The sequence below is a fragment of the Rhea americana genome, unplaced genomic scaffold (genome assembly GCF_003343005.1).
Source record: "Rhea americana isolate MKP2758 unplaced genomic scaffold, rheAme1 scaffold_38, whole genome shotgun sequence".
NCBI lineage: Eukaryota > Metazoa > Chordata > Aves > Rheiformes > Rheidae > Rhea > Rhea americana.
In genome coordinates, this window is record NW_028186512.1 from 2,474,961 (window position 1) to 2,501,864 (window position 26,904).

Genomic DNA, 26,904 nt, shown 5'->3' on the forward strand with positions numbered 1-26,904 from the left:
CTACTTACATTTTTATAGCAGCTGTAATTTTTTTGACTGACACCTCTGTCTGAACTCACTGCATCCGTATCATGATCAAAACAAATGTGGATCCCCACCATTTTCCAGCTAGAATTTGTTTACCTCTATGGTTGCATATGCAGGAGATACACTACTGCTTCCTATAATCTGTGTTAGGTATTAGTCATATTCACTTACACAAGCAGCTGATTCACCTAAATCTCACTGTTTTAAGTGTTATTGATACCTAGATTATGGTCTTTTTCCCACTGCCTGATGGGCTGATCCAGTTATACTCAGCCTGAACCAGGACGAAGCTGTTCTCCCGAATCTTCCGGAAGTGCATCATCTCCCCGTTTTCTCTCACAGTGATGACATTGTTGTCTGGTTCGCTGAAGGACACTTCCGTCCGCTTATGGCAGTACTGGGCATAGATACAGCGCAGCCCAGCTGCCAGAGCCAGGCCCAGGACAGTTGTGCAGACGAGGAGGATGCCAAGTTGGGCTGCTATGAGTCGAGTCTCTCTACCAGAGTCTTGCCCCTTCCCAGGAATAGCGGTCTCAGGAAAGGGTCTGGTCACTGATGCCAGTGTATTTCCAGCCACCTCCTCTCTGACTTCCTCCTCCTCCTCTTCTTCACCCCTAGAGCCTGCCTCTTCTGACTGCAGTGTTGGCTTTCTTTCTGCCATTTGCCTTGACGCTGATGACAAATTGCTGGCAGTGTCTGAATTGCCAAACTGTGCTGTTGTCACAGTGGTTTCAAGCAGATGAGTGTATACATGTCGGGCAGAACGAGAAGCTGTTGCATACGGGGAGGTTTTCAAGACAGCCCAGTTCTCAGTACTCACCTTTGAAAGCAAAAACACAACAAAATAGCCAGTGAGGCAATAGGAAGGAGACTGATGAGATTCTCATCCACTAACAACTTCACTGTATAGTTCAGCTCTGTTATTTCTGGTTCAGGCATCCCCCCTGGCGTTGGAATAACCCTGTTTCATCCTCTGGTTATTCAGTAGCTTTTACGAAACAAGATAGATTCAACACAACTCTTTTCTATATCACAATTGTCATGGGAGATGAGGCACTGGGAGRTGGTCCTTATAGGCATGGGGTAGATAGAGTATGTTGAGGGGGCAGAGAGGTAGGTCACTACTTAGTATAAGTAAAAGTCTGCAGCTCCCATTGCTGGTTTGGTGGTATTTTTTGCAGACATTTCCATCGCACACACAAAAAAATCACTTAATAAACTATTATTTTACAAAGCCAGGGTCATGCTGAAAAGACAGATGTGATCTTTCCAGCCAAACTTCATGTTCAGGGCCACAGTGAGCCTGCTGCCATTCAGTATTGCGCTTCCGAGGCTGTGGCTCAAACCATGGAGAGGTTTGAGATACCCAGAGGACTTCAGAAGACCTTTGACACAAGTATTTTGGGACTGTTACATATAACTTGTGGATTCTCCCCAAAGACTGTTTTGCTTTCTYAGTCTATGCAGTCTGAAATCTGCTGCCTCTCAGTGTTGTCTAATGGCCCATTGTAGCATGAATTGCTGTTCTTCCTTGCTTGTGTGTACTCCTTGGGCTCGGCTTGGTGCCAGGCACCTGATTTATCAGTCACAAAATGGCAGCCACACCATGCCAGTTCTATAGTCCAGACTTCACTACAGATATCATCCAAAACCAACTGTGAGACAGTCTTACAATTTAGGAGGCCCTCACTGAGTTTTCCTCTTCCCGCTGTGCACCTGAGGCCCAATCCAAAACCTGTGAAATATAGTGGAGTCTTTTCTTTGGCTCCACTAAGATTTGGATCTGGCCCTTAGTAGCTGGCTTCTCTTCAGCATGTCCAGCCCAGCAGGCTTTTTCACACATCCATTAATTACACCAGAGAAACTCTCACCTGCTACTGTCATTAACAGTTTCTAAATCTTGCTGGAAAGCCAGTCTGACAGGAGCACAAAGCTGAGGTAGGAACCCTGGCTAGCTGTGAACCAAGGTAGGGGAAGGTCAGAGCATCCTTTGTGGAAGAGATGATTTCAAAAGAAAGTGAAGGCGATAGTAAAATATAGGCAGCAAATAAAAGATTTCCGTGGCTGATATGCAAACTGTAAAGTAGCTGACTGGCAAAGTTAATATTGCATGTGTATGGATCACTTGCCATCAAAATGTGAAGGTCACTTTAAAGGCATATACTGCAGGATTTGGGTCTTTGATATAGAAAACAGATTTGCCTTGCAAGTCCTTGCCCTAATTTGCTCATTTAGTCCTTTATTTTTTTACTTCTCTAATTTCCTGCTTTATTTCTCAATATTTTAATTTTGCTATGCTTTTCTGTCTCACCTTGTATAAGGCTTGTATAGTTCTTCCCTTCCTTTGGTCCTCTCATTTCTTCACTTCTTTCCATAGCTATGCCAGATGCTCATGTTCAATATCTCTCACTTATTTGTTCTCTGTCTTCCTCTTCTTACTAAATATTTCTCTTATTCCTGAACTGCTACCTCTCTTCTTCCTACGGCATCCTACAACCCTGATCTAGCTCTGTATTTTTATTCTCTCCATCCCTTGCTTATTAGACTTACCCTGTTAACTTTTTTTCTCATGTCTCTAAGCTATCCTCACTTTCTGGCTTCTCCGCAAGTTCCCATCTGAATAATGCCCTCTGTCCTCCACTTTCTCTCCCTTCTCTCTCTATCTTTTCCCTTCTCTAGCTGATTTCCAGCAGGCCTCCTGCAGCTCATGGTTCCTCCCTCAGTAAAGCCACTCACTTGCCCGACACCGCTGTCATTTTACGCCTTTCTGGACTTTTCTTCCTGTAACACCCCTTCCCGAATGGCGCTCTCACCAGCTCGTCCCTTCTGCCATCTTCAGCTGTTGCAACCATCTCAGACCAGTGCTCAGCTTCACCTGCCCATGAACTCAAGCCTTTGGCTGACCACCACCTCTACCTTCCTGGTTGACCCAATCTCCTGTGCTGGCACTGCTCCATCCTGACATCCTACCACTATCTGAAACGCAGGCTGAGCACAAGGAAACACACACGGCTGCCTATCAAAGGGATAACTGCTGGCCACCTTCCTGAAAGCTCAGAAGAAGCAAACATGCAAGCAGGGAGCAGCAGCAGTAGGCAGAAGGACTGCACCAGRATCCAATAAATTGGATTTATTGGAGGAGGGATTTTTCCCCTGAAAGAGGAAATTGCAGCTGTACTGTGCATCYTAGGAGACAGCTACCTCCAGGGCTTGGCTCAGAGGATCCCAACCAACAGGTAAGCAGGAAGAGCAATGATAGAACAAGACATCAAATGCCCCATGGGCTCCAGACCATTCTCACTCTGCTCTGTTTTCACAGGGAGGAAACTGTTCTGACTTTGGTGATCTCCACTATGATTTACACCATGATAAATTAGAACAAAGTGAGAAACTGTTTCTGGGATTGTACCTTTCATGACAGCTGAAGGGGACATTAGACTTTTCTGTCCCTGGACAGCAACTTACTTAGGTCTCAAGTAAGAACAACTTAAGTCCTGTAAGGGAAAAGTAAATGATCTGAAAACAGGACCTTGAGCTCCCTAAATAATATCAAGCTGTTTTTGAACTGCTGCATTCCTACGCAGAAGTACCCGTTTAAGCTTTCTGCACTGCATGATTCGTGTGAACACATTAAGGAACATGTTTTCTTCTTAGGCATTTCAGTGCCTAAGGCATTTCAGGAAATTACCTTACATGCAGTATATGTTTTTGTCTTTATTACAGAGCAGGCCCACACTGATACCACAAAGAGGTGACTACTATAAAGCGCTTTATGCAGAAAGAAATGCTTAAAACTATTGGGCAAAATMAGGCTTTAAAGCTGAGGAGAATATAGGTCTATCATGTTCACAGAGAGATATAGAACTTCCCTCAGAAAGCATGTAATTCCCCTGGCCTTGGCCAGACAGGCCGAAGCCCTGCGCCTCTAATAAATGTAATGGTTAGTACCTATTGGGATCACTGCATCTCTGGAAAGCATATCTCAGCCTCCTGGAATAAATGCAAATTTCCAGCCCAGTAAAATCCAGCAGCATGTAGTTATGGTCATGTCTACAYATGGAAAAGTTATTTTAGCTTGTTTCTACAGTGGGACTCATAGAAACCCAGGCAGCAGGCTCAAAGTGAAAAAAGAAAGATATAAAAAACGATTTTCAGATAAAATTTTAAAATTAAAATTCTTAACAGTCTCAAAGTGGTTTTAGTCACTTGTGACACCTACATAGGCTGCTTGGTGCTGTGATGTAATAGAGGGGTTTTATCCTCATCTTCTGTTAGTCCTTTCACCAGCTCCCAGCAATTCCTGTCTCTAGAGAAGACACCCTCCCCATCCCCAGTGCTTACCTGCCCGCTGTCTTTACATGTCACACACAAGTGTGTTTTGGTAGTGATGGAAATACTTTGTGTTCTGAAATATTGAAACAGGAAAGACAAGGTTAATGTATTATGTCTATCACTTGGGAAAAAAAAAAAAAAAAAAAAAAAAAGTAAGAATCTCCAGGGTCTACAGTATACACAATTTATTATGAGTGCCACTTGCTAGAATAGCCTCATGATACACACAGTCAACACACACTGTACAGAGCCCTATTTTTAATGTCTTCTCATTTATCCCCATACCCATCATGTACACCCCAGTGTAAAACACAGCATGAAAGCCCATACAGCCCTAACCCTCAAAGACTTCTGCATCTGAGTAGACATCCTCTTTCTTTCTTTTCTTTTCCCTGCARATGGAGGAAAAGCTCTGCTAAGTACATCATTTACTTGAATACTTGCAAATGCTTTTAGAAGAGTATTACAACAGTCAGTTCTGAATTTTTTATCACATTTTTTCTGTCACCTAGCTGGGCATCTCTACTGAGATGATCAGAAGAATGTCTGCTCTTCAATTGTTTTGAAATAGTGTCTCACTGTCACTTTCTGTCATACGCAATCTCTGAAGGATCATTTTTCAAAAGTTAAGCAAGCAAACACCTCCTCACCTTCCCTCACAGCCACAAACACCTTCCTACAAGGACGCTTATTCAGCCAAACTGAAACTAGTATTAACTCCTTTCCTCAGCACTGTTAGAGAAATAGCTGTTCCCACTGTCTAGTCTATCACATTTGGTGCTCACTCAGTACCCGTCATAGGTGGTGTAGCTGGTGGAATAGTCTTGGAAGAGGAAACTTGGCAAAGCACTTGTGAGGCGCAGTTCTTGGAAAGCAAGTGATGGCTCCAGCCGTTGACCACTGAAATTGCTGTTCCCTCCACTTCTGCTGGATGCAGCCAAGGCCGTGGCACTCAGCAAAGTCCGAGACAACAGCTTTGGGTCAGCAACAGGCTGTGTATCTGTCTGGACACCAAAACCCGGCTCCAGTACTTCTGTTACAGCCATGCCAGTCAGCCCTCCAGGCAGACTGTTTGTGTACTGAGGGAAGTTGGTAATCGCAGTGGGAGAGGTGGTGTCTTGTCAAACACAGAGACAACACACAAAATAGAAGAGGAACAGAAGTTGTCTATTCATTTTCCTCGTTTTGTTTACTTCAAACTGCACTTGGTGCTACAATTGACTAGTAAGGATCATAATAGTAATTTTTATTTTTGTATCACTGATCTCTCAGTAGAACTGAGATGGAAAGGAAAGCAACAAAGCCCACTGCCCAAATTCTGTTCATGTAAAATAATTAAAACTAAATCTTGGTGCTACACCAAGAATGTTGAGAAGCAGATCAGACTTTAATGTAAGTCTAATTTTGTGGAACATTTTACTGAGCAGAGGCTGTATAAATACATACCTGAAGGATAACCGCCTCATTTGGAGACAAATTTACTTGTGTGTTTAGACAGTATTGCAAATTGCACTTGCTTGTCTTCAGGAATTGAGATTTTAGGTAAAACTTGATATATTTCAGGGTTTGCACTGAAATCTTAAGATCTAGCAACTCTTTATCCTTTTGGTACCCTCCTTGGGCTGCCTGTGTTACCTTCAAAGCTGACACATGCCCTCACTTCAGAGTTCTTCACAGCCATCTTGGGTCTCACCAACAGCTATAAGAGTTAAATGGGCCTCTCTAGCTTGTTTGCTACTTGTTTTCAACAGTCACGTGGAATAAGCTGTCAAAAGGCTCTGTAGAAGCCGTCAATAACCAAACACGTACCTCTGCTTGCCATACCTGTTACCTGTGGGCCAGTGAGTTCTTGCAAGGGTGCAGGTGTTAGAGGCTTGGACTTATGGCTATCAGCAGATGTTTTGTTTTGCACTTGTTGAGCCACAACAGCAGATTCAATCTTTGCCCAGTAAACAAAGTATGACTGGACCACAGATATGCTGTTAAAAATATAATTATGCAAGGATTTACTTACTCTATACCATTAATAAAACATCAGAACATTTAGCTAATCAAAAGAAATGCTTTAATCTAAAGGCAGAAGCACTGCAAAAATATTTTAAAGGGTTAGCCCATCACACATTTTATATTACAAATAAAAGATAGCAGGTCCCATAAGAAAGATAATGAGCGAAGGATCACTCATAATTAAGATCAGTCAAAAAATGTGTGGGAACGAAATGAAAAGAAAGCTATTATATCTGCTACGTTGACAGAAGTACATTTGGAAAACTTTGAATAGCTCTGCTTATAATCTTCCGTAGGCAAGGAGACAACAGTGGTATTTACTAATTAAAAGAAGTCAATGTAACTTGTACAAACAGCAGCATAGGTAGAAAAAAATAAGGGCACTCTCCCTTAGCCCTTCAGTATGTGAGCCTTCCCAACACGCTGCTTTTTGTCAGATGTGAAAACTGCCTTTTACCAATCTTTTAACCATTCATCTTGACAGCCTTATTTAAACTGGATGYTTGTTGGAGAATTTCAGCTTAGATGGCTCAGCTACTTCTGAGAATGAGATAAGGGAAAACAACCCTGTTTTTTCTTTGTTAAACAACACTTATGAGCTTTTTAAATCTTAAAAGGAATTTTTTCAGATGCTCTGAAACAAGTTTTAAAAGAAGGATTTACARTGTGGCTGGGGAACACCCTTGTTAGGATGTGTCTTTTGCTATTTGCATTAAATCTGCCGAAAGTTTACCAATTTATAAGTAGTTTAGTGGATGGGGGTGGGAACCTCAGCTTTTCACAGTCTCAGTAGGAACTCGGTGGAGATGGGCTGCTGCCATTCTCTGGCATCATGTAGCGTGTGCTCCAGCATAGAGCTGAGTGCAGCATTCCCCAGTGTGGCTCTTTGCACTGCCAGGGGCCACCATGCTGTGACCATGGAGGTTGGAGCGGGACACTGCTGCTTCTTGTGCCACTCTGGGAGGGGGAGGGCAGCTGAAATCCCCCAAATGCACAAGACCCAGCAACCTGATAGGAAGCAGAGGGAAGAATGGAGAACAACTGGAAAAAAAATGCAGAGGGAGAAGGAAAATRTGGGAGCAGTAGCAACATCAGATATACAGGGAGTGTCTGGAGACATAGGAGAGAGAAGGGAGGAAGATATATCTGGAGGTTTCCATGGAGAAGAGAGAGGCCCATGTTCAGAGCCACGGCCTGGCATGGCATGGAGGAAGGAGAACCATTACCAGAAGCCAACTTTAGAGGGTCAAAAGATAGGGAGGGAAGGATCAGAGTGGATGGCTAGGAAAAAGTATTGGTGAGATTAGGTTATTTTTTGTTTGTTTTAGCTTTATACATTTTAATAGTGTTTCCCCAGTATAAAACAATGGGCAAAATGGATGTTCTGAGCAAAAACGTATCTGTTTCAATGAATTTATGTTGAATCACAGTGAGATGCACAAACCATGGGACTCACCAGAAAACTGATGTTTTGGGGAGCAGCCAAGGATCTAGCCAAGCAGCTTGTGAGTGGTTTGTGTGAAGACAATACATAACAATTTCATCTCTTCCAAAATGAAAAAGCACTGTGCTTCCTCTCCAACAGCTAGTTAGAAAATTTTAATTTCATTCCAAGACAGAACCAAAATATTTGGACAGTTTTGGACTTTGATGCAGAACAATGAGGTCAATTTTTGACTCACTGCTTGCTTTCTCTTATTACTTGATTTAAAACAGTAACTTTGTCTGTGAATAATTCTGTTTWTATTTAAGTTWAAAAAAAAAACGTGAAATTTGAAATCACAGAAGTAATACACAACATTATCCTGTAGAGAGGGTGGTCTTGTGGGCTGTGTTACTTAGAAAGGCAARTGATCACAGTTCTCTCTTTAACCTTAGTATTTCTATTTCCTAAGTGCTTAGGCTGTCATCTGCTGCTGTATTTATTCTGAGAAAATACTGACCAAGTAAACAGAAAGGAGCACTACCTAGCAGATATAAAGGGCAATTTATATACCAGCTGGGACACCATTGTAGCATTTGATAAGTATTTAACTATATGGGACTCAAAATATATCCAACCACTGTGTTGGACAGGTACAATGGAAAAATAGAGCCAACTTTTTAACTAAGAAGACACAAATTCTGGTTGGGAACCAACATGTTCTTACAAAAACTTGATGTCTCCAATGGGTTGGTCTGGAGCTTTCCACACAAAGGACAAGTTTCTTTTCAGGGATTTGTCCGAGTGGGTGACAGTATCACCATCTTCAAAACAAGTCAGCAGTTTGGAACCAGGAGGAATAAAAACAAATGTGCCAGCAATTTCATCGTTAGACACCTTGCGAGCTTGAAGCAGAAAGCCCATAAAATCTCGGCTGCTCCGCACTGTCACTGCAAGACAAAATATGGCACATGAAGGGATTTGTGTCATAGATGAATTGTTTGCAGTGAAGTTTTYGTTGGTACCACTGAAATCAGAAAAAAATCCTGTACAAAAAAAAAAAAAAAATCTAATATTGTCCTTACAGTCTGTCTTGGATATGCTAGACACAAAAGGCTAGACTTCACTCTTGACTTTGTAGTATGAAATTACACAGATAATTTACTTGAGTCTTTTTTTTCCCCTCCCTTGATTATAAGCTGCTAAGCATATTGTGTAGGACAGCATGCATCCATTTTTAAAGAAGAAGGTTTGAGTACCATGCTTCATGTATGCAAAAGATTATATGGTGTCYTTGGAGAAGAAGTAGTTTAAATAAGCAGGCAAGTGGCCAGACTGAAGAAAGGTAGATCTCAGCTCTGTCTGCTTCTTCCTCAGGTGCAGCGATGCTGGGAAGGAGTTATCCTGCCCAACCTACCAAATAGTCAAGGTCATCACTTAAGACACCTTCACGCACAGTGAAGAGGGCCGGTCACTGACGGGGCAACTCATCCTGTCCTTGGACAGGCATGGGAGTCAGGCAAGGTCGCTTACCTTCCGGAGGTGCCTCTCATGCGCCATTGCGTGTGGTGAGTTCCTGTATGATTGAGACATGGTTGAGATGAATGAATCCCACCCAAAGCATCTCAACCTACCAGCAGCAAACATTTGGCCTGCAACATGGTGAAAATCTGGAGTCAGACATCACCTAAGAAAACTTAGGCAAAGTGCCTGCAAGCAGAATGTGATCCTTTCAGCCATGACAACTGCTGACAAAAATGCCCAGACTTTATACACCTAACAGGTGACGAGTCTTTCTAATTACATTCATTTCCACATGATGAGAGATATGGTATAGCTCACACAGAGCAGTGCCATTGGGAAGTTACCCTCTTCCCATCCCTCACAGAGATTAACATCACCACCAGAGGTTAGTTATTGCTTGTCTCTTAGGTGCATTCATCATTTTTTWAGAAACATTTCATCTTAAATAATTGCTTCTCTGAGCATAGACCATACAACTTCTTTGCTCAGTGCACAGGATTTAAAGTCAAGGCTGAATATGATTTGAGTATGTGTCAACAAAACTACCACAGGGTAGAACTAATAACTGCTTTAGGGCTTTTTCCATGATTGTGCTAGTATATACAATAAGTTGTTGTTCCTTACCTGGTACCTTGTCACCTGGGAAGAACAAGGACATATTGGTATGGATAGTAACATAGTTGTTCCTGGGACTGTGCAGCTGAGCTCTCATGTGCTTGGGCATCATGTCAGCGCAGGCAGAAAGACTCGCACCGCGAGAGAAGGCAGCAGTGTATGAAACCAAGCACAGGGTTGTGCATGCCCATCCAATGATAACTGCGTGGACTTTCCTTCCGTTCTCCATCTTATATCAGTAAAACAACAGGCAAGTTAACTTCAAAGCAGTGACTTCTGGCAGCTGCAGTCCACAAGTGTGTCTGTCACCTTTGAATTAACTGAGCTCTAGAACAGCCTTTCCCACAGTCTTTGAATRAAGGAGAATAAATGATCTCTGTGGTACGTGGAGCCTCTCTGGCAATCCACAAATTTCACATTTTGAAGTAAATTGTTGAGGCTGGTAAGGAGAGACCCCACAAGAGAATGCACTTCTTGTGAAGTCATCCATTGAGTGAATAGCTAAGGCACACTGGCTCTAAAAATTCCTGTGTTTAGCTGGAGGACAAGGCTCTGTACTGACGTGCTCACAAGTCAGCTCGGCACTCTCTACCATTCCCAGCCCACATACATACACAACTTGCTCCATGGGGAAGAGAAAGGGGAAGTACCTATGCCTTAGATCTGTAGAGCCACTCCGTGGAAACTGAGCTGTGCCCAGTTCCTCACAAGCTTTGTGCTACAGTAGAGCCCCTCCCTGCTCACCGGCAGGCAGAGACAGCACAGAGCTATGTCGCATTGCTGTCTGGCCGCGTGCAGGGAGAACACCTCTCTGCACCTTGCTGTGACCTGCATAAGTGCAAAACATCTTCTAGCAGCCAGTGCTTCAAGTCATGGAGATGTGGGGCTCCCTGCGACCGCAGAATGTCTGTGCTAACTATACCACCCGTATTTGACATTCCAGCAGCATTYTAGTTTGTCCTTCTCTGTCAAAACTCTTTGTTGATTATGAGACATCAGAGATACTATCTTTGAAACTAGCACTAGCAGCCTAAGATAAACATGTAGCTATTTTGGCTAATGCTAAGATTTCTCTAGTATTTAATCTGAGCAAACATTTTTCTTGACATTACAGAAGTTTAATAATTTCTATATGCCATGTCTTTAGTACCTCTTAGATTTGGTGGCTGGCACAAAACATTTGCAGATTGGCTGGATGGACTGGATTTTATTATTCTTGTTATTCACATTTGAAAGTGAAGGTGAAGAATGAGCACACAGTATTTATTGTGAGTAGTAATGTGAATCCTCAAGCAGGTTGTGCTGCTTTTAATGTAGTTCTTTCTAACATCTTTTCAATGTGCAAATTTTCCTGGCTTAGGTTACCTTACACTCAGTCAGTAAGTAGATGTAAATAAATCAAAGGAAATTAGACTGAGGAGGTCTACCTTGCACCTCCACTTATATCACTTTTAAAACTTTCCAACTGTCTCTAAAAAACTGCCACTGCACATGAAACTGTTTGTTCCTAGCCTCAAGCAGGGAGCAGATGGATGTAGTTTAACTATCTACTATGCAGCATCATCACTCCAATCAGCTGTGTGCCAGATGCCAGATGCTTGTGGGATTCAGAGGAGCCTTCGCAAAATATTCCAGCCYCTACACCACTACGGGTGGGATGCCCTCATTCTCGTGGGACAGCCTCCCCTCCAGATGTACTTCAGTCTCCCTTGCTGGATGTGATTTCTCCCAGAAGCTCATCAAAGTACCTCTGTGCAGCACTTCTTTTCCTCTGGAGTTGCCCAGGCAGCATCTGTGGCTCCCCCTGCCTCCCCCCCGCTGCATGCCTGCGCCCTGTGCAGTGCAGCGCAGGGAGTGAGGCTGCAGCCCCCCAGGGCCCACGCAGTCCCAGGCTGTGCCGACGCAGCTCGCTTACCTCGGACACGCACTCCACCGGCCCCGCCGCCGTTGCTCCCTGCAGCCTGCCAGAGAAACATCCTTTCAGGAAAGTTCTTCACTTTCTCCTCTAATGGGAAGTGCAGCAGCTGTTACTGCTAATACCCAGGACTTACAGGAACTCTCTGTCAATGCCCCATTCCAGCCTTAATCGTATTAGTTTTCATATCCCACCCAACCCCTTTATTCTCTCCAAGCTTCTGCAAYGAAAATGAAGGCAACTAGCAAGGCAGAGGTGGTGGTGTGTGTGTGGGGGGGGGCAGCACCAAGCCATGGCTTTTCTATAGTATACCCTGAAATTCCTTTACTGCAGTGCAGCAGGAGAGGACTTTTTCGTGTGCCCACTGCCCTCATTCCCGCCCCCTCCTCCACTTCCATAATTGAAGATTTTCAAAACAAAGCCAAGCCTCTCTCCCTTTAGTCTGTGATACTTTCTGATCTGAATGTCTTCTCACTTGTGTTTACAAGTAAGTTACTTGACAGTAAAAGCAAAATTCTGCTAGAAATCATTGGACTGTGCATCCTGCATTGGCCATGCCAGGAGTAACCGTTAATATCTGACAAACCCACCAGAGCCAAGAAACTCTATTAAAAGCTGCCRCCCTGTCCTTATTTCACCCTTTTGTCCTCAGGTCTCTGATAAGAACAATGACTACTTGCCTTAGCCAAAAAGCTTGAAAGCAGACACAGCCATATGTGTGCTACATGCAGGGTTGTGTAAACATCTGTTCTGTATGCCAGTATGAAATCTGTGCGTTAACAGCAGAATTACTTTGTCGTTTTTTCAACAGTGAATGCCACAAATTCAGGAAGAGCAGCTAATTCTAACTCCTGGTGTGTTGCAGTGTCTCAGACAAATAGATGGATCAGAGCCACTGGATCTGGAGATGAACAAAGCTCTCTTAAGAAGAGGGCAAGGGACAGCAACACTTCACAAGAGTGCGGGCTGCTGTAGGCAGTTTCAGTTGTCTCTGTAACCAAGAGAGCCCATGTGTATTTGCTAGGCTGGAAAATGCAGAGCTTTCTACACGCATGGCTTTGGCTACTGTTGTTCATGCCACTGCTGACTAGATGCTGTGAGGAACTCCGCCTGGGGCTTCTCCTGAAAACTGAAGGCAGAATTGCAGAATCCCCATCTATTAGCACTATTCTCAGTTGTTTCCCTAACCTGCAGATTGTTCTCAGAAGCAAAAGAAGATGCTTGGTTGGCTCTGAGATATTACCACTGTCAGCCCATCTTTCATTTGTTTAATTGTTTTAAAAGTATGGAAGCTGGTGGCAGTGGGCTTTCAGCAGGCTTTTCTCCTCTGCGTCTCAGGGAGGGCTTAAATCACCTGAATTTCAAGATAGAATGCTTTCTTGCTTTCTCTCACACTTTTTCTTCCTTTGGCTTTCTGTCTTTCTTTTCTTTTCTTTTCTTTTCCCCCCTTTCTTTGGAAACAGAGTATTATTAGTTGTAGTAGCTGGAGGGAGAGGAAGTTTGCATTATTGCTTCTATAAAAAAATGAGTGCCTTCAAATAATGCTATATTAATGACTAATTCTTTCTTGAAAGCAGCCAGTCTTTTGTGGCTATTCCTTATTAACTTATTCCTAAATTAAACTATTCCTTGCTTTTAATTCCAGTGTAATGCAGAAGCACTGCCAGTCCTCTGACAATCTGCAGGGAAAACATTTGAACCCACCCAACCTGTTGCAGCCATTCTGATACAGAGTGACAAGATCTGAAAATAATATTTTAGGTATGTGTCTGTCACTGAACCACAGTGCAGTGTTAGAGCACTGCATGGTCTTCAATTGCTGCTGTGCACGGAGCAGAAGTTTTCAGTATGCAATTTCCAGTAAGGTTCATTTCTCCAGTGGCTTTTACCTGAGGGTAAACCAGCACAGGAAAAGTGAAGCCYGAAGCAGCAGTGTCAGGTGTTCAGATCTAGAGCTGCTGCTCAAAGTCAGCACTCTGGATCATGAGGCTGTGCCTCTACCACACAGATACCAAGAGAAAGCAGAATATCTTCTAACAAATTTGATCCAGAACCAACTCAGCTGTAACAGTGTAGGATATAAGACAGCACTGAAGTGGCTCAGCTCACTTCTGAAGCTGGAGCGAACTGTAGCTAAAGGCTGCACATTGCCATGCAGGTATTACATGCAGGAATACCAGCTTAATCCAGAATTTGCTCTGAGAGATCTGCACAGTGCTGCATGGATCCAGCTCTAATTGCTGGGCTGATCTGAAACAGTCTTATGCAGAGTTCATCCTCACTGTTTGCTCTGAAGCCGAGAACTCAGTGGTTTCAAAGCTGCAGCCAAACCAAATGTTACAATCATCTTCCACTTACAGATGGAAAAATCCTGTCACAGTCATTACGATGACATGAGCACCTACCAGCAGCCTCGAACTGCAAGTTCTAATGCCAGATGACAGGCATATGTTTCCAATAAGAAATACAGTCCTCTCCATAGCCTTTGGTTACATTACCCAACAGGACAGCATTGCCTCAGCCTTTTCTGGACAGTGCTTTGACCTACTASAGTCATGTGAGCTCAGCCAGGCTCTGCATATCACTGACAATGGGGCCCAGACACAGGCAAGAAAAGATCACATGTCACTACTGTCATTAGAGAGAATTTTGGCTTTTTCCTGACATAAATTTCAGTGTGAGTAGGAAGCTGGCTCGGAGAAGGGAATACAAGACAATTTACACCCTGTTAATTGTTTTCTCAGCAGTGTTTATGTAGCAGATTTCTAGAAGAGAGGAAAACAAACCCTCAGCTAGGATTTTAAAACAGTATTAGTGAATAAAAGTGCATGCTCTCTAATAGCTAGATAACTGAGATAAACCATAGACCACATAACTTGAAATTTCATCAATATAGTGCATAGGAAGATTGTGAATCAGTTCCAGGCTCTTTGATGCAGAAACTTTCTCCTTCTTACAGACTGCTTCTGTGTCTTCACATCATCAGGGGCACAACAGAGGCAGTGGGTGTGCTGCAGCTGCAGTGGAGAACAGTATGTAACACAGGCATGCATGTAAACAACACAGTGCTGTCACACAAGTTGGTTGCTTCACTGACAGGTTGAGAAATGCTTTGATACTGCACAACAATCAGGGTTATAACCAGTAAGCAGTTCTTCTGTTGAGCCAGTACCCACCTCCTTGAAACAATGTTTTGGGCGTTGAAGACAAGTGGCCAGATCAATCAACAAGTTCAGAGGTTGGAGGTGGCAATGGTTAGTTAAATCTAGATCGCAAGGAACTGATCATTAAACCAACAAACTAGGAAGCACTATTTTATTTAAGAAAATTTCGTATCATCTTTAAAACTAACCATGGTATCCAACATTTAAATAGAGCGGAAGAGAGATTAACAAAGTAGTTCCATAGGCAGAATGAAGAATAATACCAACCAGTTGGCGTCTCGAGGTTGATCTGTGCATGTCTGTGGCTCTGTGTCTAAGAGCAGGGGAGAGAGGATGTTTCTGATACCTGTTTAGAGGGAAGGAACTGTCCTTCTAGTAAAAGCATTATTAGCAAGACTTTCCATTTCTAGCCAGTTTATTGTTGCTATTCCTCTATCAAACTGCGCTGAAGTTGGCAAGCAGATTCACATTACTGGTGGAAATGAACTGACACACAGACACACATGCAACATATAATGTGGCCTCATTCGCTTAAAAATTCAGCCTAAAAACCCCTGTGATTTGGTACTATAACCTGCACAGGTCAGGAAAAGTTTACTTCTGTCCAAAATCTCTGCCCTGGAGAACAGTTTCGCACAGAAACTTCAGACTTTAAAACTACTGGCTCTGCAATTTATTTGCTTTCAGAAACGACAATGAGCTGGAACTAGCCGCAGGCATGGGTTGGCACACTGGAGAGGCAGACACTGCTTTGGTACCATCATTCAAATGTTCTAAGACTGCCAACTTGCAAACGCTTCCACACATTTTTGACTATTGTGAACAATGCAGCAGAAATCTAGAGTTGTCAGGCTAAGGGTGTTTCAAAACCTGTTTTAGAACTAGGTATGAACCTTAAGACTTAATGAGCAAATACTATCCGAATGGATTCTGGGTAGCTGTTTTGTCATTTTTAACATCATAAAAAAAATGCAAAGAATTCAAATAAGTAACGTACAGGGCAGTTTTCATACAATTCCCTTTGAACTAAGAACCAGGTGGCAAACAAATTGTAAAACTGACAGGTCATCAGTGAATATGCCTTTAAAGCAATCCTTTCCTAGCATGCTCTGTTCCCTTTATATAGGGGCACTCAAGGGTGCTGCAGGCCTTAGTAGTAACCTGACTTCTGAGTGCCCAGACTCCTCTACCACCCAGTAAGTATTAGTCCCTTCTTCCTGTCTTGCTTTCTTTGGCTTCCATAGAAGAGGGCGCCTTGTCACTCCTCGCCAGGCTTTTGTGCAAAGAGATACAACTTCGTTTGTCTTCTCAATTTTGATTTTTATGAGACTTTTGACTTTTACACTGGATGTGAGGATTTAGCATAGGCAGGGTTACTGTTCTTCCTAGAGGCTGCCTGAACTGAAAGCTTGAAAATGAGTTAGGAGGGGCACAATGGCTGAATGGCCTTAGTTTCTGAAGTGATCCCACCACATAGAAGTACTACTTATGTACATCTTTTGGATGCTCTTTTCTAAGACAAGTGATTTTACCTATGGACAAATGCTTTTAACTTGCTACAGGAATGTGTCATTTTCAGCCCTGACCTAGACATGCTAGATATTTTTCAGCTTAATTATGATATACTGTCTGCTCAGTCCACAAGGAAAATTGCTTTTTACACAAATACTGGGGCAAGAGCATTACAATATAGTAAACTAAGTAACATGAAGAGCATGAGCATTAGTATTTAATACCGTCTTTGTGTGTGAAGATATGCTTTTAAGAACACTTGTAAGAGTATAGAAAACCCATGTAGTTGCTGTTGGTCCTTCTCTCAACAGAAAGAATTTTGTAAATTAGACTGATTCTTTTTTAAATATTGAGAGTTTCTGAAATATACTACTCTACTTTTCATGTTTACATACCTATATAATGGGATAGTTCACCTTAAAATTTAAATGTTGGATACTGACTGTCCAGTGTTTGATTTACTTATAACAGGTATGTTGTGATGCAGAACATATAGTAAGTCAAAACAAAATCTAAAAGATAAGTAAAATAAATCCAAGATGAATGTTCTAACCAACTTAAAATGAACTACATCCAAGCATTATAATTGAAAACAAGATTAAATGTTCATTTAATTTCAATGTAGAGGCTGAAAATTGATTTAAGGCATGCAGTATGTACATAAAGGTCAGCAATTGTGCAAATTAGATGTTTAATTCCCTTTTTTTTTTTTTTTTTGAAATTTAAATATGGATTGTAATGGCTCCTCTTTAACATGAAATTTCTTACCACTTTACATGGTGAGTAGTGCYGGATACATTTTTCACTACTGAGGTAACAGTAACTTCATGATCTAGATTACATTAAAAAATCTCAGCATTTAAAGTACAAAGTATTTATGGAGTTCAGTGTTTAATATGGGTGAGCAGACCATGTATTTAGATGACATTTCAGAACTACCTTTTGAAGTAGCAGATCRCACTTGAAAGCTGTTCTGTAACTAGGCTTGTAAAAACAGAACTGCAATTACAAATTTAGGGATGCAAAGTCTTTAGAATAAAGCAAACGCTACACAAAATATGTAGCCACAGTTGGGTAGCTGGAAAAGGGGCAGAAAGGTGGAGGAGGAAGAGAGAAAGAATAAACAGCATTAACTACTCTTAAAACAGGGAATGAAGGGACACAGTAACCTGCCAGATATACATACATGACAAAACAAATGAGAAGTTGTATGCTCCTCTTGGAGGCACATCTTTCTCTCTTTTAAAGAAGCCACTTACAGAAGAGCAAATTGGTGATTTGTACTTGCCTCCTGGACCCTTTTCAAACTCTTGTCAAAAATCATTAATTATTGAAGCATATTGTAAAGTGGCATCTCTATCTGTGTGCTCTGTAGAGGCTTTTGAATTACTTAATGTAGAAAGGTTAACTATTAATTGTAAAATAATTTTGAATTATACTGATCATTAAGAAAAAAAAAGCAACCTGCATTCCTTCTCTTAGATAATTGAAATGTTACAATATCTTACTTGCATTAGAGCTATTGGTACTTGCAAAGAATGGACCAGTGTTAAATTCACACAATTGTCTTCAGTCATCCACAATTCGAAATATTTTTTGTTTCCAAAGGCAACACAAACTGCCCAAAGAATAAAGCAGGGCTTCAGAAAACTCATTAAAAAATTGGCAAATAACCTCACCATAAGGCATATTACCCTAAGTTGTAACTTTGTCCTGAGCAATAAGAAAACATTCTGAAAGTCTTGGTATTAAGTGTAATGTCATTTGGACTAAGAAGTAACTGAACATCCATGCTTTTTTTCTTAGCTGACTGCAAATAAAAGGAGAAAAAGGAATTTTACAAATTGGTAGAAGCAGCTATGTAAAACGGAACTGGATTTACTCACTGAGCTCAATATAGGCATTCACATTTCTGACTAGCATGTACAGAAAGAGTATGTATAGTACTAGGTTGGGGGGAAGGAGATAGGAGAGTAAGAATGGACTATCTAAACAGGATATATGTGATATGTTTACATAAGTTTTCTCTCTCCCCCCCCCTTTTTTTTTTACACTCCCCATCTGTTTTCAGAATAGCTTTAGATATTAGTTAAAATTGTTTTTTATTGAAGCAGTTCTTTGTGTTTTGCAGAGACAAGCAAAAAAAAAAAAAAAAAAATTTTTAAAAAAAAAAAATAAAAAAGAAGAAGGAAAAAAAAAATTTAAAAAAAAAAAAAAAAAAAAGTAAAAAAAAAAAAAAAAAAAAAGTAACTGCATGGGGGTGGTGTAGAAGTAGTGGGAAGCAGCAGTAGGACATGGAGCTGGCTGTGTTGGCATTCCAGCTGAGAGCTTTTTCACTGGTGACTGACTCGCACAGCACTAACCCTTAGGGCTTTTCTTCCATTTGATTCAATTCTTTCTTCACTCCTATTGTTGAAGTGTCACTGTTACCTCCCCTGATTCAAATCCACAGTTCAAGATTTCTTGGCTAATTTAACAGTCGGCAACTGAACTTTTTACCCAATGACTCTTAGTAGAGTTTGGTATTTGGAAAACAGAGGGTCAGTTTTAAAAGGGACACATCATTTTCACCAAAATAYTAGTTTCTCTTCCTAATCTCTGTTAAACTATTGTTTTGCCATCAGTTCAAGGCTCCAATTTGCAATTATACTGCACTCACTTTCCAATCAAATAAGCTGTTGCTTTGAATTAATCTCACAGCACTACTACATACTTCACATTTATTTTTTTTCTGTACAGTGAAACAAAGCAATGCCTTGAAACTGAAACAATAACATTCCAGAAGTTTACACTGGTTTACATTTATTTAAAAAAAAAAACACCTGTGTGTTTCACCTGTGAATTATTAGCTACAGATCAAATAGGGCTCATCAATTCAGAGAGGTTCAGATCTACAAAATAGCCTCCTTCTGGCATCTTCACATCCTCCTCTTCTGTGTGCTTATATACAGTACTGTGAAAAGGAGAAAGTGAAACACGTAAGAGTGCCTTGGTAGATAAGGTACAAAAGCCTGTTCATTTAGAATATCTGATTTTCAATACTTGGTAAAATAAAAGCATAATGTATCCCATTCAGCACGAAAATAGGAAACTTGTAAAATCAGGTTTCAAGAAATGCTATAAAAATTACACATTACATATAATTTTGCTTTAATATTATATTCATAGCCAAACTGTAAACCCCAACAGATGTAGGCTGAACAGAGGGAAACTACAGTCAGCTACCATGCAGCATTACTGAGGAGTGGATGAGAATTTCTAAGCATAGAGATTAAGGATGTCAGACACACAAGTTCTGATCTTCCAACAAAAGGTGGAAATCCCAAGCATTTATGGCAAAGCTAATGATAACAGCTGACATTCTACCTACTTTACTGGCAATACCAGAACATTATTTCCCATATGYTTTCTAAGAAAGTTTTTCCTTCATGTTAGAACCATGAAAAATGCATTTTGAATACTCACAACAGGAAATTATAGAAATCATACTAATATACCTGTGATGTCTAACTTCTCTTCTCAGCCCATTCTTCAGTCTTCTGTCTCTCACCCATTTGTTTTTTTTATAATAGATTATTTCCATAATTGATTCTCGAGCTCTCTGTCACTGCACTCCTTACCTTAACAATCCAAACTCCTTGCAAAAAACCTTGGCCTTACTCAAGGATTGTTCTTCTTTCCATGACAGAATMACGTCTCTCACACTGGTACCACATTCTCCTTGACTCTCTTATGTACAATGGAATTCAGTTCTTGGTTGTTTTTATTCCCTCTTTCCCTCCCTTCATTTTCTTCTCAAACGGCTTAGTCCAACTCTGCTTCATTTACCTTCTCCACCAGTTTCTTCACATCTGACTCGTGAATTTCTGTTTGTTTTTAGATATTCTTCTCCCTGGCATGCCTGCTATTACAGCCCAACTAAGGATCTGACACCATAGTCCCATTTCAGCAGCCTGGGCTACTTGTTAATCTATAATTAAAAGCAAGTCTGTATCATAGTGGAGCAGGATGTTAATTGTTCTGGAAGTGGAGTAAAATCTACCCACTACACTGGGACATTCAAAGGCTTGATACTGAAGTCTAGCTATTAGCAGGATTTTCTGTATCATACTCTACCGTATCATAAATTTGTAAAATAGTTTACTTAGCAAAACTCAGAAACATCTATGGAGCAGATGCCACCTAAGCAGGCAATAAGTACACAAGGATAAACCTGCCAGACAACAGGAAACTGAGTTCTAAGGAGGAAACCGAGTTCTAAGGAAGGCTAGAAAAGAGCTTGCTTCTCTAAAAGAACTTCAGAGAGAAAAATGAACATGGGAATGATGAGGAGCACAGACACTGAAAAGAGCCACTTCAGAAAATAAATACATTAAGGTTTCCAAGAAGGTCTACAGGCAGCCACTTCAACCGTTCCTCAAATTTAGAATTAAACAAACATTATCTTCTTATAAGCAATAATACAGGGAGAAAGTTACCATTATTTCCTCGGATAAATGCGTCTCCATACTTGTTCTTTAATTGTCCATTTACGTATTCTTCTGTCTGTTCCAGAGCTATATTCATATACCCATCCAGGCAAGCCAGGACACCTGAACAGAGTAACAGTAACACCTGAAACGCGTATCAACTTAAACATATCTTAAAAATGCATGGGATTTTAACAGTACAGAAAAAAAATCGTATCTTCCTAACAAAATAAAAATCCAACCTTGTCCAGACAAGACARTTGGTTCTCCACATAATTCTTTTAAGAACACTCTTAAGATAGGAGTGAGGAATCCCAGGCTTAATCATCACTTRATATGGGATGGGGGGAATGAAGAGGCGAGGGAAGATCATCAAGGCATGACTTGAAGAAGCTCAAAGATTTCCACTTTGAAAGTTTGAGAAGTCCCTTCTTGCTTGTGTTTTTAAGTCACTTACCTGAAAAAAACCTGTGAAGATAGCTGTAACTGACTAAACTAAGGACAAAACCCTGTAAATTGAGTTTTCATCAACATTTGTCAGCTAATTATCTGAAAAATAGCCCTTTTAATAAAGGACACCATGAAGTTTTTTATATTTCGTATTTTCATGCTTACAGATCTACAAGAACATTGGCTGCAAGTCTTTATTTCCGTGCAAAAAAAAATTCTACATAATTTTCAACAGGCAAAGTTTTTTCAAACAATACTGAAATCTTCCAACAAATATAAAATTATACTGTTTAATTACTGCATATCAAAAACACTCTCTGCCTTTGTAATATTTGATACTGTTTTGGTCAAGAAAATGAACACTTTGATAGCACTGTTTTTAAGAGAAGTATTTATATTCTTTCTTCTTGTAGCCCCTGTTCATGCTGTATTTTGTTCAAACAGTGCTTCCTATGTGCTGGCAGTATGGKGGCACATTCCTTATTCAAAATCCCTCTCCAGTATTTATACCCACCTGTAAGGGCATTGCAATGAATCAGAACCACAGCCACCTACAAATTCAACTTATCTGATGAACAAACAGATTTATGTAAGGAACTGAATGTGGGGGTAAACAGATATAAAGAATTAAAGAATTGGTCAGAGAATGCATTGTTAATCATGCACAAAAAACAACTTGTAACAAGCTGTTTTTATGATCTCAGTCTTGCCTGTGTATTTTTCCCACTTCATCTTTGCACACAGACAATACTACTAAAGTTATATTTTTCTTTATTTGAAAAGCATCTAATTTATTCACTTTGCATTAAAATTTGAGAAATACTGTGTATTGGCTGTACCTGGAGAACAAGGGAGAACTCCAGTCAGAATCCTCCTCTAGGACATAGTCCTATTTTTCAAAAGTGTTACTGTAATATCTTCCATCAAATAATTAAAAATTTAAGTTCTCCTGCTAACCTGTAACGTTTGGGGGAATGTTATTTTCCTGTATGAGTTWTTCTTTAGTCTGCTGCCACACAAACAGGAAGAAATGACTGCTCACTAAGTGCTATTAAATGCACAAAAAACCAAACAAAATGAAAGTTAGAACTCTTTCACACCAGTAATCCCAAGTGCTCCAAGTAACAATAGTAAGCAAAAAACTCTGTCCAAARTTGTAATTGGAGTGTTTTTTTAAGCTATTATTCACTAGGCCATAAATGGCAGTATTTTCAAACTCTTTTGTTCCTAGAGTGCCTTCATGCTTGTTTCACTCTTCTCCCTTCCCTTCTATTTTCTCTACTCTCAGGCCAGTAACGGCATCAAATATTGTCATAGCCYACCCACGTTAGTACTTTATCTTCAGTTCCATACACATACCCATCTTTACACATACAAATTATACATATTAATTTACCACTAATTACCTGTGAACTTTCCTAAGGCTTTTTTCCTTAGACATGTGCATGTCCTTGGCACAGAATCAAGGTATTTTACAGCTACACAGCAACACTTGTATTAGGTCACGTTTGCATGTGTGGTGGCATACATACAGAATTAGCAACACAGCCTCAAGGCAGAACCGAGATAGATCTGCAATAAAAGCCTGGGATGCTGGGTTTTTTTATGTTTGGGTTTTTTTTAAACAAATGTTGGATTTCTATAGAAAATGAATTGAGTGTGTATTTTTCAAATGAGAACAACCTACTGTTTTTAACTGCACTCTGGCAGGATAACAGTAAAAGAGGCTGCTGGTGGGAAGGAAGGAGAACAGAGGAAATAAATAAGGAGAACAGGAAAAAAAATCCCATGCCAAGTAGTGCTGCATAAATTGGTCAACTCTTTGTAGGCGTACTACACTAGTAGAGTCCCAGGCCTAATGAAGATTGAGTGGTTTATCCACAGCAACTACAGATGCATCTTACTGGGGAAAAGGTACCAAAAGAAAATAGTTCATAAAGAAAATAGTRTATGCAAAAACTAAACCCAGTTTAGCCCTGTACTTTTAGGTAGATGATGACTTGCTTTAGTTGACTTTAATCAGCTGTTACTAGTCCCTTGCAAGAAGGRCAAAAGACAGATGAGAAACAGTGAACTTTTTCAGCCACAGATCCCACCTAGAAGCACTCAGAATATGCGGATCTCAAAGAAATAACAGACTGCAAATATCACTGCCCAAGACGGACACTAAAAAGAAATCAGAAGGTGCTGCTTGCCCTGTCAGTGAACAATCACAATTAAAAACTGTCCTAATACAGAGATTCTTTAACAGCACAAGCAAGTCTCCTCTCTCAAGCACAAAGCTGAAGCCAACTGAATGACCCCTCTGAAGTAGTGATCTGTAGCAGGTCCATAACATTTAAGTTATTCCATAATAAAATGCCTAACTTGTGCTTAAGAGGAGATGCATGAAAAGTTTTAGTTTAATTTTGAATCCTATTAAAACAGCCTGACAAGCTGACAGTCTTATCCTAAAAGGAACAGGACACTTACCTGAACAGAGAGGTTTCATTTACTACTWAAGAAAACTACAATTCTACGTACAGCTCAGAAAGATTTACAAGGGGGCTACAGAATACTGGATTAAACCTGCTGTATTGTTTTAAAACACATTGGAGATATAGGCGATATGGAGATACAGTTTTTTGAACCCAAAAAAGCTCTCTCTTCGCTTCCATGAGTCTTGATGCAACACAAGTCTAGGCAGTTGTTTAAGAATGAATGTAAATAACTCCATTTTACCTCTCATGTATGACTGTTTAGTAGCTCGGTAGGCAAGGTTTACTGCTCAATGCTCTTCTGGACCAAGGTGTATGAGGAGTTGGAGAACAGGAGGGTGAAGGAAAAGGATAGTTTAAACCAAGCAGGCTAGTTGAGAACTGCAAAGGGGACTGCCTGGAAATTTCAGGAATTGCAATTCAAGTCAATCTCAGTTTAGAAACTTGGAATCATTTTAAAGCTCTAGTCTAATGATAYGTGACTAAGGATTCTAATGATTTAGGTAAGTTATTTTAATCTCTAAATCTACCTCCTTTTCATTAGTTTCTTCAGAGTTGATCTTTTTCTTTTTTCTTACATCATCTTCTGAGATCTATATTCATGTACTCCAAGAATTTGGGTCAAACTGCTTTGCTTTTACAAAGCACTGCATCTGTTCCACTCTTCCCAGACAAAGATATCATAGAATTTACTCAATGTGGGAGACAGAGGGAGAACTTACCTCGATAATCAACTCCAGAATTTAATTTTACRACAACTGGCCGTCCAATGATTTGCTTTAGGAAGTCACTAGGGGTTTGCTTCCGTAGACTCATCTTGATCTGCCCTGATAGGCTGAGAAGAGAAGAACGGGGAAGAAACATTTGGATAAGTAACACACTCAAATGTAGACTTTAAACTTTTTAATCTTGTTGGGGCAACAGAGACATGGCATTAAACTTTCCATCTGACATTTTTATAACTTCCAAAAGTCTTGACCGGAATCCTTGATTTAATGCATACAAGATGCCAGGCTGTGCATCTTGTAAACTTTCAATGTAGCTAAAGGCCTTGATTTTTCTTTGCTGAAATGGATTTACTAAAATTACTGAGTAATTAGTAACTGGTTCCTATCTTTGAGGGATGGGAAAAGGAAGCCAGTACATGTTCTACATACATAAGTTTGAGCTGAAACAATTTGATATATTTGATCTCAGTTACATAAATATGAGAAAATAAATTTGAAAGCATGACTTCAAACAAGTCAGTTAAGTTTCAGTAAGTTTAGAATTAAGCACTGTAAATAACTTGTGCAAAAGCCTGAAAGAATGCTGTGGTTTAAAAAGTCATGGTACAATATACAAGCAGAGTTTGCTATGAGGCCCTAGTTCAGTATTGCTTGACTTCTGCTTTAATCTTATTTTARGTCATTTTGTTTAAGTACCAGCTCTTCTGCATTTTAAATTAATTGCAGAAAATAGTTGGAATGATGAGTTGACACCATTACTACGTCAGCCTTTTGCTGTTCGATTTCTGTGGCAAGTTGCAACAAGACAGTCCATCAATGTGAGGATTTTGAGACTTTTGATCGTTTTCATATTAACATGCACCTTACAATTTCATGTGATATTTACAGCATAATACTTGTTTGCATAGSATCTTATAGATAAAGCTTTCGCACCAGTATGCTTTGAAATAGCTTGTACTGTGTCAGGCACATTGCCTGAATAGGAACAGAACTGGGCAAGATCTGCTTTCACTACACTTACCAATTTATCACTACTACGGGTTCACAGTTTTTGTTTTTACTTGCTGCTTTTGTGTGTGTTTAAGAACAACTAGAATTGCTAGTTGTTCTACCAGCTGTCAACTCTGACAGCATATATGTTGTAGAAAACGGCTTTTGGTAACATACACGCGCTGGGAACTATTTCTGAAGAAAGGCTGATGACAGAAATCCCGAGCGCGACGGGAAGCGCCGCTGCGGCGCGCTGGAGCGAGGCAGAGCGCCTCGAACCGCCGTCCGGCACCAGACCGCCCAGCGCCGACCGAAAGAAGCCAGGCTGGAGGCGCTCGTTTTCCCAGCTCCTGCCGGAACGGCGGGGAACGGGGCGGGGGAACAAATCCTGCGTGGATGTAACGGGAAAACAACGCGGATGACACCGTGCGCGCACAGACCCTGCCGGGAAAAGCCTCCCGGCGCCGCTCGGTTACCGGGTCAGCCTGCCGTTTCGCTACGCTGCTCCAGGCCGAGGCGCCGGCCGCGGGCGGCCCCGAGGCCCCTCTGGGGCGGAGAAGGGAGGGGGGGGGGGGGGCAACGGCCGCCGCACTCACCGCCGCGCGCCGCCCGCGTCCCTTCCCGCTGCTCGCGGCCGAGCGACCCCGCCCCGCTACGGCGCGGCGGCAGGGACAAAACACGCCCGGCGCGAAAACGCGTTTGGCGAGGGGAGGCGGGGCYGGGACGGGCCGCGCGGCACCTCCTCACGCGGGGGTGGGGGGGCGCGACCCGGCGCCCTTTCACCTGTGCGTGACTGCCCGCGACCGTTGAGCCCCGGCCGTTGACCGTTAGCCGTTAGACCTTGGGAAAGCCCCCTCCACTGCCCCCACCCCCCGCCGCCGCGGTGCTCGGCGCTGCAGAAGCCCCTTCCGTTTCCTTAGCCGGCGGCGGCCGAGAGGACCGTGCCGAGCGCTGGAAACCCAGCCGTGTTTACCAGCGGGGCGTATCGGGAGCGAGCGCGGCAGCGCTGGGGAGCCCGCTCCGAGCTCTCTCTGCGGTGCACATCTCTTAGCCCGCCAAGTGCCTCGAGCTTATCTTGGAGGAGCCTCTCCTAGGCTTTTTCTAGCTGTGCCAGGTTAGTCGCTAGCACCTATGCAGGGCCATTTGTTATAGTACTTTTCTAACTGCATTTTTTGAATAATCAGAATTGCTTTCACAAAGCTAGAGATGCAAAGATCGATACAGGCAGTTGGTTATCACTAGATGAGCAGGGATAGCTGCTGTCTGTTGTC

The 26,904-nt window shown here is 41.5% G+C and overlaps 2 protein-coding genes across 4 annotated transcripts; both read right to left on the reverse strand.

The window, feature by feature from the left end:
• Window positions 1–247: 247 nt before the first annotated feature.
• REELD1 (reeler domain containing 1) lies at window positions 248–10,157 on the reverse strand. The gene is made up of 6 exons (XM_085313157.1): window positions 9,938–10,157; window positions 8,517–8,739; window positions 6,184–6,338; window positions 5,152–5,476; window positions 4,369–4,432; window positions 248–847 (listed from the first exon to the last, which is right to left on the reverse strand). The coding sequence occupies exons 1-6, from the start codon at window positions 10,155–10,157 to the stop codon at window positions 248–250; spliced, it is 1,587 nt and encodes a 528-aa protein (XP_085169283.1).
• Window positions 10,158–19,222: 9,065 nt separating this feature from the next.
• Window positions 19,223–26,311, reverse strand: LSM6 (LSM6 homolog, U6 small nuclear RNA and mRNA degradation associated). Of its 3 annotated transcripts, none has more exons than XM_085313180.1 (4): window positions 26,230–26,311; window positions 24,638–24,750; window positions 20,998–21,111; window positions 19,223–19,472 (listed from the first exon to the last, which is right to left on the reverse strand). In XM_085313180.1, the coding sequence occupies exons 2-4, from the start codon at window positions 24,729–24,731 to the stop codon at window positions 19,438–19,440; spliced, it is 243 nt and encodes an 80-aa protein (XP_085169306.1). In that variant the 5' UTR covers window positions 24,732–24,750; window positions 26,230–26,311; the 3' UTR covers window positions 19,223–19,437. The 3 variants fall into 3 exon arrangements, with proteins under 3 accessions (XP_085169306.1, XP_085169307.1, XP_085169308.1); XM_085313181.1 differs by lacking the exon at window positions 26,230–26,311 and adding an exon at window positions 26,110–26,177; XM_085313182.1 differs by lacking the exon at window positions 26,230–26,311 and adding an exon at window positions 25,665–25,744.
• Window positions 26,312–26,904: the final 593 nt, after the last annotated feature.

Coding starts and splice junctions, on each gene's coding strand:
- REELD1 (XM_085313157.1), bottom strand. CDS start 10,157: ATGGAGAACGGAAGGAAAGTCCACGCAGTTATCATTGGATGGGCATGC. Junction 4,433..5,151: donor AGCTACACCACCTATGACGG/GTACTGAGTGAG, acceptor TCAATATTTCAG/AACACAAAGTATTTCCATCA. Junction 848..4,368: donor CATGTAAAGACAGCGGGCAG/GTAAGCACTGGG, acceptor TTGCTTTCAAAG/GTGAGTACTGAGAACTGGGC.